The sequence below is a fragment of the Danio rerio genome, chromosome 17 (genome assembly GCF_052040795.2).
Source record: "Danio rerio strain M-AB ecotype USA chromosome 17, GRCz13ab, whole genome shotgun sequence".
Classification (NCBI taxonomy): Eukaryota; Metazoa; Chordata; class Actinopteri; order Cypriniformes; family Danionidae; genus Danio; species Danio rerio.
The window spans coordinates 49,697,412-49,707,987 of NC_141037.1; the positions used below are offsets into that span (position 1 = coordinate 49,697,412).

Genomic DNA, 10,576 nt, shown 5'->3' on the forward strand with positions numbered 1-10,576 from the left:
TATTTTCATCTCCTCCTCTGGTAATTCTGCTTCTAGGGTTGAGCACTCCCCATCCCAAAGCTGCCCCTCTGTGACTACATCAGTTATTGTACCAATGATGCTGCTCGTTCGGACTCTGTCAGCCTGGTTAGCGCTTTATTGAGGTGCGTGCTACTTGCTCATATAGAAACCAGAAGTCCCTCTATTACCCTTTATTTTACCCTTTAGATAGTAACCTGCAACCTGCAATGGAGACAGGCCCAACCCTTCATTTGTGTGTCCGGGCACTGCACTTAATGTGACCACACATAGGGCATACGTCTCTAAACAGTCATAATTGACAGAAGGGAAATGTCAAATCAAACCACAGGTTGGTCCACTTGATATGCCATCATCCTTGCTTCGCTGTGCCAGGGTGAGCCATGTCTCCCAGGAGCGAGAGCACACTTAAAGTTGCAGTGCCTTCTTTTCGGCGTGTGTTCGCGGCACCTCTTAGCAGATTCTGTAGAGCTGGGGGCTGGGCAACACCTAACAAATATGCAAGATTTTATAATCTTCGAGTGGAGCCATTTCCTCCTGATTACTTGGTAACCCTGGTCAATCAGGAGGAATCTAAGCTCGGTGTCAAAAACGCTTGCTGCACGGACATACATGCGAGATACATACAGTGACCATCTGGCCTGACATCACTCCACTGTGGTGTTGCACCTTTAGTCCCTGGATGGATCTTGCTCTCCTATGGGCCAGTAGGATTTTAAAACAAGTATCCAGACATGTTGTCATATCAACGGATGCCTCCAACACGGGTTGGCACATCAACTTCCTAGAGCTGTTGGCAGTGTTTCTCGCTCTCTGCAGTAAATGGTTTTAGAGCAGAAACTTGTGCTGGTCAGGACAAACAGACAAATTGCTTGCCATTCCTCTGGAGTCACACGTGGTTGAAATCACTGCATGCCATTCACATTCCGGTCAAACGTGCAGCTGATGTGCACTCAACGCAGCTAGCATCTCAAGGGGAACGGAAACTCGACCTCGGTACAATCCAGCTGATATGGGAGCACTTCGAGGAAGCTAAGGTCATCCTGTTTGGCCATTGCTAATTGTATTAATTTCTGAGGCCTCCCTCTGCAGGCATGTGTCCCTGGGCATGGCATGTGCAAATATGCATTTCCCTCATTGAGCCGTTTCGCAAAGACACTGTGCAAAGTCAGGGAGGACAAGGAGCAGGTCTTGTTAGTTGCACCTCTGGCCCTGCTGGAACTGGGTTTCTGAACTCACACTCCCTGCGATGGCCCGGCCCTGGCATAATTCACTGAGAAAGGACCTCTTGCGTTGTGTTATCCTTCCTTCAGGATAAGCTGGAGAGTAGGATGTCACTCTCCACAGGTTTAAGTGGCTGCCATCTCTGCTCACCATGAAGAGAGCAGTGGAGAAGCTGGGTGCCTGGCCCAGTATGTCTGGTATGCCCGTTTGGTCCACCCACATGCTTGCGTTCAGTGCCAGCTATCCGCAATCCCCAATGGCAATTCCATATGCTTATTTCCATGGAGCGTTTCCCCTTCTCAGGTGGACTCATATCTTCCCTACCTGCTTACTAGCTTTTTATATGTAGCACTCTCCCTGGATAGGGCTAGTCCATATGTTATTATCGTCATCAAGTCTCCACTTTTTTGGGTAGCAAGTGGCCTCCGCAGCGTCCTCCCCCTTCAGGGACTGGCATGCTTTTCCAACGTACTGTCGTAAATCTAAAAATCCCTGGATAACTATTAGATAGGTAAGCACATTTACATCCTCCAATCTATTTTTTTTTCATAATTTATTCCCATGTAATGGTAATCAAATGGCCTATGGGGCGTTGGAAGTTTGGTTGTGCGCTCATGCTATGCTTGGCAAACTTCACATGAGGGATGTAACAGGTTTAGCTGCTGTGGTGTTTTTCGTACACTTTCCCAAAGTGTCTTCCAGATACACACTCGAAGAGAAGAGGCACATCTTTGTTACAAGCGTAACCCTCATTCCCTGAATAGGGAACGGAATGATTAATCGCTGGCACCTGTGGAGCCGAGCTCTGCCAACTTATTTGTCATTGGCCCATTTTCTTACTTTTTAGAGTGATTGGTCGGCTAGCGTTCTCCCAAAGTGTCTTCCAAATACACGTCTGTTCCCTAATTGGGGAACGTTCGAGGTTACTAAAGTAACCCTTCGTTCCCCGAGGAGGTGAACGGAAGCACTATAAGTGGATTTGATGTTCTAAATCCACGTATGGGAGATTCGGTTCAGAAGCTACTCGTCTGAAAGAGTATTGAACGGGCCAATTAAGAATGAATTGGCAGCGCAAGCCTGCGCAGGTGTGCGGCATATGCAATCAACTGAGTATATAAGCACACCTGGTGCCAGCAGACGCTATCCTTTTTAAGCTGAAGAGACTTTTAACAGCTAAGGGACAGTCATTATGGCGACGGAGTATAGTGCTTCCGTTCCCCTCCTCGGGGAACGAAGGGTTACTTTAGTAACCTCGAACGTTCCCCTTCGGGGGGAACTCCAGCACTATAAGTGGATTTGATGTTCTAAATCCACGTACGGGAGCCCATTGAAAGCGCCATAATGACTGCACCTTACCAACACCCAACATGAGAGAGCGGTCAGGCAAGCATGACGCACCCAGATCCGCACCCAATAGGGGGAAACAAATGGAATTACATATGGACTAACCCTGAAGGGGGAGTGCGCATAAGAAGGTGGTTAGCAGATAGGGAAAGCACGGGTCCGCCCAGGGGGGGGAACCTAACCGTGGCGGAAAGCATATGGGGTTCACCAGCGGGGATCGGCCATAGCAGGCACTTATACCCAAAACACGGGCTGACCAGCGGGCAGACCTACAACGTAATGGGCCAGCAAGTGATTCCTCCGCTGAGTCAGTGCTGGGGGCCTCGGAGGAATCTGCAGGGCTCACCGAATGGGGAACTTTACTGACAGACAGGAGGGTGCACATCTCTCCGTGTTAGGAAAAAAAGGCACCGCAAGCGTGTACAACACCTACCGAGTTGTTTCCTCAATCACCAAAGGTACCTAACTCCCTTAAGGAAACCGGCTCTACTCGCAGATTATAAAATCTTGCGAATGTGTTGGGTGTCGCCCAGTCCGCAGCTCTACAAATGTCTGTTAAAGAAGCGCTGCGCGCACACGCCCAAGAGGATGCAACGCTCCGAGTGGAGTGCGCACGCACTCCCGGGGGGCGCAGCTGACCTCTGCTCAATAAGCACATGAAATGGCCTCCACAATCCAGTGGGATAAACGTTGTTTAGACACGGCACTTCCCTGCTGCCGTCCGCCATAAAAGACAAAGAGCTGCTCAGAAGATCTAAAGTTCTGAGTCCGGTCCACATAATGCGCAGAGCGCGAACTGGACAAGTAAGGACAGGGCTGGGTCTGCCTCCTCCGGGGGCAGCGCTTGCAGGGTTACTACCTGATCTCTAAAGGGAGTGGTAGGAACTTTGGGCACATAACCCGGGCGGGGTCTCAGGATAACGTGAGAAAATCCCGGCCCGAATTCCAGGCACGAGTCACTGACCGAAAATGCCTCCAGGTCCCCGACCCTCTTGATGGAGGCCAACGCGACTAGCAGAGCTGTCTTCAGGGACAAAAATCTTAAAGATACTGTATCGAGTGGCTCAAAGGGATCAAATCGCAGGCTCGTGAGAACGAGGGCGAGATCCCAAGAGGGCGTGTGAGGGGGGCAAGTTGGATTAATTCGCCTAGCGCCTTTGAGGAACCGGATGATGAGGTTATGCTTTCCCACGGTGCCACCAGCCACCGCGTCATGGTGAGCGGAGATGGCGGCAACGTAAACCTTGAGAGTGGAGGGCGACAGCCTACTGTCCAGCTTCTCTTGAAGGAAAGAGAGCACAACACTGATCTGGCAAGATCGGGGGTCTTCTGCGAGAGACACACCACTCAGTGAATAGACTCCACTTCAGGGACGTAGGCGCGCCTCGTAGAGGGGGCTCTAGCCTGAGTGATGGTATCAACCACCACGGGCGGCAGGTTACCTAAGTCTAGCTCGCGTCTATGGACCACACGTGGAGGTTCCAGAGATCGGGACGAGGGTGCCAGATGGTGCCTTGTCCCTGAGAAAGTAGGTCCTTTCTCAAAGGGATCTGCCATGGGAGGGCCGTCGCGAGGAGGGAGAGCTCTGATATCCAGGTCCGGTTGGGCCAGAGGGGCGCAACTAACAGAACCTTTTCCTTTTCCTCCCTGACCTTGCACATTAACTGCACGATCAGGCTCACTGGGGGAAACGCAAATTTGCGTATGCCCCGAGGCCAGCTGTGGGCCAGTGCATCCGTGCCGAGAGAGCCCTTGGACAGGGAATAAAACAACTGGCAATGAGCGTTCTCGGGGGAAGCAAACAGATCGATCTGGGCCTCCCCGAATCGCGCCCATATCAGCTGGACAGACTCGGGGTGGAGTCTCCATTCTCCAGAGTGAATCTGCTGCTGTTAGAGCACATCGGCTGCACGGTTAAGCATACCTGGGATGACCGCGGGTGACTCCAGAGAAGCAGACGGCGGGAGAGCTGAGACATGCGGCGAGAGCGCATACCCCCCATGCGGTTGATATACGCCGCCGCCGCCGTACTGTCCGTCCTGACCAGCACGTGTTGCTGCTCCAGCACCGGAGAAAAACAGCGGAGAGCAAGGAACACTGCCAACAGCTCTAGGCGATTGATATGCCAATGCAGCTGGGCACCTACCCACTGGCCCGCAGCTGCATGCCCGCGAAACACGGCTCCCCAGCCTGTGCTGGAAGCATCTGTCGAAACAACAACATGACTGGACGCCTGTCCCAGAGGCACACCAGCCTGCAGGAACGAGGGGTCTGGAGACCGAGTCCAGCTCCATCCCGAGAAAAGAGATCCTCTGCACCAGGGCGAGTTTGCTCTTTTCCCAGTTGACCTGCAACCCCAATAGGCGGAGATGCCGGAGCACCTCGTCTCTGTGCACAGTCAATTGCTCCCGAGAGTGGGCTAAAATCAGCCAGTCGTCGAGATAATTGAGTATGCGGATGCCCGCAAGCCGCAGAGGCGCTAGGGCACCCTCCGCAAGTTTGGTGAAGACCCGCGGAGACAGAGAGAGCCCGAAGGGGAGGACCTTGTACTGCCATGCTCGACCTTCGAACGCAAACCACAGAACTGACGGTGGCGTGGAAGAATGGAGATATGAAAATACGCGTCCTTCAGGTCTATGGCTGCAAACCAATCCTGAGGACGAACGCATCGGAGGATGCGCCTCTGCGTAAGCATTCTGAACGACAGCTTGTGAAGGCAGCGATTCAAAACGCGCAGATCTAGGATTGGCCGTGACCCACCGCTCTTTTTGGGTACGATGAAGTACGGGCTGTAAAACCCGCTCTCCATCTCGGCTGGAGGTACCGGCTTGATTGCACCCTTTGCCAGGAGGGCAGCAATCTCCTCTCGCAAGACAGGGGCGGGCAGGGGATTGACCCTGGTGAAATACACGCCCATGAACCTGGGAGGCCGTTAGGAGAACTGTAGTTCGTAGCCGAGTCTGATCGTGCGTATGAGCCACCGCGAAGGCTGGCCCGCGCTAACCAGGCAGGCAGAGCCCTCGCTAATGACGTCATCGCAGCAATCGTTGACGTACCCGCGGAGGGGCAGCGCGGAGAGGGTGTGCTGATCCGGGGAGCGCGAGGGTCCCACAGAAGAGCTGGAGGAGAGCGATTCGCTCTGGCTCCGCACCCTGACTCCGGAGGGGGGGCTTGGGGGCTGGGAGAAGGGAGACCGTCCCCCCAGCGCCCGTGAGCCGCTGGCGGAGCATGCAGACCTTGCGAGCTGAGAGGCGGCACGTCCCAGGCTGGCAGGGTCTGCAGTGCCCGTGAGCCACTGGCGGAGTGCACCGAACCTACGAGCTAGAGAGCTGAGCTCAAACTGGCAGATTTCGGGCTGTCACCTCCGGAGAAGTGGAAAAGTGCCCTTTTATTTCATGGCAGTAAAAGGTGCCGTTGGAAATAGCGCCCCGCCCTCCAGCGGGGAAAGAGCAAGTTCCCTCCTCTGCCGGATGACCTGTCCCAGGGACACTTTGCGGTCCGTTGCCAGACTTAGCGGCGTTCTGGGCAGGGGGAGTTGCCTGCTTCCGAGGTGCTCGATGCCCTCGCTTTGCCAGAGGCGAGTGCGGAGGCGGTGCAGCTCTCGTAGGCGGGCGCCTTCGGCGAGGAGCAGGTATGGATGGCACGGCGGGCGGAGCGGGCTTACGGGGCCGCCGATTAGACATCACCCATCGGACTGCTCACTCACTGCCTCGAATTCCTGGGTGAATTCGCAGACTGTGTCGCCAACCAGCTTGGGATATGGGCGAGTCAAGAAAGCGGACTTTGTCAACTTCGCACATATCAACCAAGTTTTGTTAGAGGTGGGGCTCCTGGACCACTAGTGTGGACATCGTCCTCCCCAAAGCACACGCAGCAGACTTAGTAGTCCAAAGAGCTTAATTGGCTGCGGTGCAAAGCTCATAAGCCTGGGTTGGACCCACCCTCGTGCAGCTCGGCCAGCGTCTGCGCTTGGTAGCGCTGGTCGGTGGCTATCGCATGCAAGGCGGACACAGCCTGGTCCGTAGCTTTGTAAGCTCTAGCTCCGAGGGAGCCGAAACTCACAGGCTTTGGATGGGAGACGAGGCAGACCCCGCCAAGAAGAGGCGCTGCGCGGATTAACCGCCATAGCACACTCAACCTGAGGAATCGCCACATACCCCCTGGCCGCTCCACCACCAAGAGTGGTGAGGGTGGAGGGACACGCAGCACGAGCAGAAAAAAGGTGCTCTTTAAGACCGCGTGAGCCTACTGTGCGTTCGGGAAGTAGGGAACGCCCCTCTAGTCGGTCCGGCCGCGGAGCTGGGGGATAAACCATCTCCAACTCATGGCCGAAGCAGCCCGGGAAAGCATGGCTAACACGTCCGTTTCAGTATCCGTTTTGACAGCGCTCACCTGCCCGAAGAGGGCGAGCGGGTCCGGATCATCGTCGGACAATGAAAGCCCACCCTCCGATTCCGCGGAGGACATCTGATCAGCGAGCGTGAGAGCTACCATCTGATTAGACGGATCACTCCCATCGCCCGAAGCTTGGATGGAGCGCTTGGAGGAGCTAGAGGTCCGCGAGCCCTTAGGCGGCGGATTATCTCTTGCTGGAACCCTCAGATCTGCCCGAGCGCCCGCTGCAGAACAGGAGGCGACTGGGGTGGCTCGCTCTCTCACGAAAGTTAGCCGCGATCTCAACTGCGCGCCGGTCATGGCATCGTAGTGACGACATGAACCGCCCCCGAGCACCACATTAACATGCTGGACCCCCAAACATGTAATGCAGTGATCGTGCCCATCATCCGGAGCCAGGAAACCCCCGCAACCAGAAACGCACAGTCGGAGCGCCGCCCTGAAAAGGACGTGCTGCACGACTGTGTTGCTCTTTTAGGATGCTTTGCAACAATACGCACCGCTCTGGAGGACCGGACCCAAAGGGACGCCAGGCAAGGGAGAACCCAGCTCGACCATCTGCCGCTGCGTGGACTCGCTCTGGACCGGGAGACACTCGTTCGCTCGAAGTGGCTGTAGACAGCAGGAGGAACCCTCATGAAGCTCGATCAGAAAAGTCTCTGAAGCGAAAAGGATAGCGTCTGCTGGCGCCAGGTGTGCTTATATACTCAGTTGATTGCATATGCCGCACACCTGCGCAGGCTTGCGCTGCCAATTCATTCTTAATGGCCCGTTCAATACTCTTTCAGACGAGTAGCTTCTGAACCGAATCTCCCATACGTGGATTTAGAACATCAAATCCACTTATAGTGCTGGAGTTCCCCCCGAAGGGGAACAAGGGTTATGTTCCTAACTAAGACGTTTTAGATGTGTGCTTGAACAGACATATATACATAATAATAGTAATAATAATAATGATAATATCTAAACATGTCGATCTAGGTGGGTTTTCTTTTAAACACAACAAATTCTGTCTTAAATGAGCATATATATATATATATATATATATATATATATATATATATATATATATATATATATATATATATATATATATTACTAAACGGGTAAGTAAATGATTTAATGACAAAACAATAGGTTCTTTCCTGAAAGACTAATAAGTAAATAAAAATGTATCTCTTTTACCTGGTAATGAAATTTTAATGAGCAAATATCACAATCGGTTACATTTCTATGGAGTACAAAAACAAAAAATCCTTAAAATATATATTTAACTGCATGTATTTCTGTAGTTGATTGTGCTTTGAAAACACTAATTGAATTATTTTACACTGGCTTTGAGAATAAGCCATCAAAGATGATTTATCCCCAGGTGGTAAAACCTGATTGCTTTTCCTTTGTTTCAGATGTCCGATCAGACGACAGAAGGGGGATTCAGTGATGCGGAGAGAAGCACCATTTCCACCACCGCCACAGCTAATGTACCTACTCGTCCCGTCACAGCTCATTTCATTCATCACACTCTCATTTCAAGTCCCACTTATGAAATTAATTTGTCCCTCTCATCTGCCACTCATGTCAATGGCACTTCACATGTAGCATGTTGCATAAACAATAAAATAAGAAGCTGTTAAGATAATGACACTTACTGTCCACCTACTCACCTTTTTTTCAATCTCTCAGCTTTTTATAGCCTCTGTCCTGCTGGAGCCAGAGCTGGGCTTGACTCCCATGCCCTCTCCAGCCCACCAGAGCTACGGCACCATGGTGAACAGCCAGAGTTCAGTGCGGGATGCCGAAGAAGATGAAGAGAAGGACCTGGAAGAAACTTTGGAGACTGAACTCAAGGATGACCTTCTCATGGACAGTCCGGTGGCTTTTCAGTGACCAAATCTATTCAGTTCCCGCTCTCTAATGCTCAAGCCCCATGCCTCAGCTTAGCTAGTGGCTAATAAAGAGGCACTATGCTGCACAATCTGTCCATTTGCGAATAAAAGACCAAAAAATTTGTGGCCATTCAAACAAACTGCTTCAAAAGCTCATTGAAAGGGCGGTTTCGGGTTCTGGGGACTTTGATGAGCTTTCAGAGAAATATCTGAAGTGGATAAAAGCAAAGATCTGTCAAAGAACAAGACCGGTGCACTTCTCTTGCTCGGACTATGCTTTCTACTTTCTGCATTTATTTTCTCTCTCTAATGACGTTAATGGGTGTCTGGTGGTTGGTTTGATTGAAGCTGGGGACATTGTATTTTGCCAGATATTTTCTGATGTACTTTTTTACATAAAGCCACACTGTACAGCTCCAAAGAGTCGAGGCAATGCTTCAGACATCGCATTATTATTACTCCTTTTGCTGGTGTTCTTGCATATTATTGTTATTTTCAATCGCCACTTGTATTTTAGCATCGCTACGTAGTTGTGCAACAAGTTGAGGGGGTGTTCTGTTCTTTTCATGTGTTTGCTATTAGCAGATTATTATTGTAACTGTTATTAAAGCCCTCAACCTTTTTTTTGTGGGCTAATCGCTACCTGTTATTGTTTGTTTTGCTGTGATAATAGCAGTTTTGTTTGTGCATACTGCGGTCAATTGGCACTACAGTAGATTTCAAAGTCACTTATTATATAATTTGTTTGTTTTTCCCTTTGTGAAGTTCAATCAATCCTTTGGTCAGTGGAGGAGATGTGAGGACATTCAAATGTGAAGACTAATATTCGGTCTAGTTTGGCAGACTCAACTTAATGAACTAAAAAAATACGAAAAGAACGAATATATAAGCAAAAGATAAATACATACATTGACTCCCTCTGTCTTTCTACAGTAGTGCACTTACAGTGAACGTCTTTGGAGTGGGTTGAAAGCTCTGTGGAAGGTTAAAATCACTTTTATTAGACAAAATAAATCATTGAGGGAGCCATGGGTTTCCTTTAAGAAGCAGTGTCTTTTGTCTTTTTTGGCTGACAAATTGGAGAATCGCTAGATAAAGATGGTTGTTCACTTAAGTCAAGGAGTTCATAAACTAAGTGAAATAAAATGTTTAATATGTATGTAATATTTTTTGCACACTTCTTATTTTTGTAAGAAAACTTAAAGGTCTCGTGAAGTGCTTTGAAATGTGCATTTTTTTTTATTCGATGTTTGACGTAATCTGAACTGAAAAATTAAGAAAGGGTGGGACATAGTGTAGCTCCTCCCCTTTTAAAAAAAACAGCCAATTGCGTTTTGTTTTTCATCACAGCTCTGCCAGTGAGAGTGGTTAAGATGAAGCGCATCAAATGAAAAGCAAATGAGAAGCAGGGCATATCAGATCCTAGAGAGAATTTGATTGGTCAAGATTTGGCTTGAGTTGAAAATAAAGTATGAGGTAATGTGAAAAAAAAAAATTTAAGTTGAAATGACAAACTACAAGCTTTACATAATAGTTTTAAATTTTCTAAAATGTGAATTTTGTTATTGTTTTGATGCACACCAGTTTATAGATATACTTAAACCTAGGAATACTAACCTCGAAACAGTTTAATTTTTAATTTCATAGGACCTTCAACAATGATTTGCAGTACAGTGAGGGTGTCAGTTGTAAATGACTCTGGGCAAAGT

At 49.9% G+C, this 10,576-nt stretch overlaps 1 protein-coding gene across 2 annotated transcripts in view; it reads left to right on the forward strand.

The window, feature by feature from the left end:
* Positions 1–9,913, forward strand: part of tmem63c (transmembrane protein 63C) — a 143,198-nt gene extending 133,285 nt beyond the window's left edge. The window contains exons 22-23 of one of the 2 annotated variants that reach the window (XM_087288322.1): positions 8,388–8,462; positions 8,665–9,913. In XM_087288322.1, the coding sequence (XP_087144448.1) occupies positions 8,388–8,462; positions 8,665–8,868 (279 nt within the window). In that variant the 3' untranslated portion in view covers positions 8,869–9,913. 2 annotated transcript variants of the gene reach the window in all.
* The last annotated feature ends 663 nt before the right edge of the window (positions 9,914–10,576 follow it).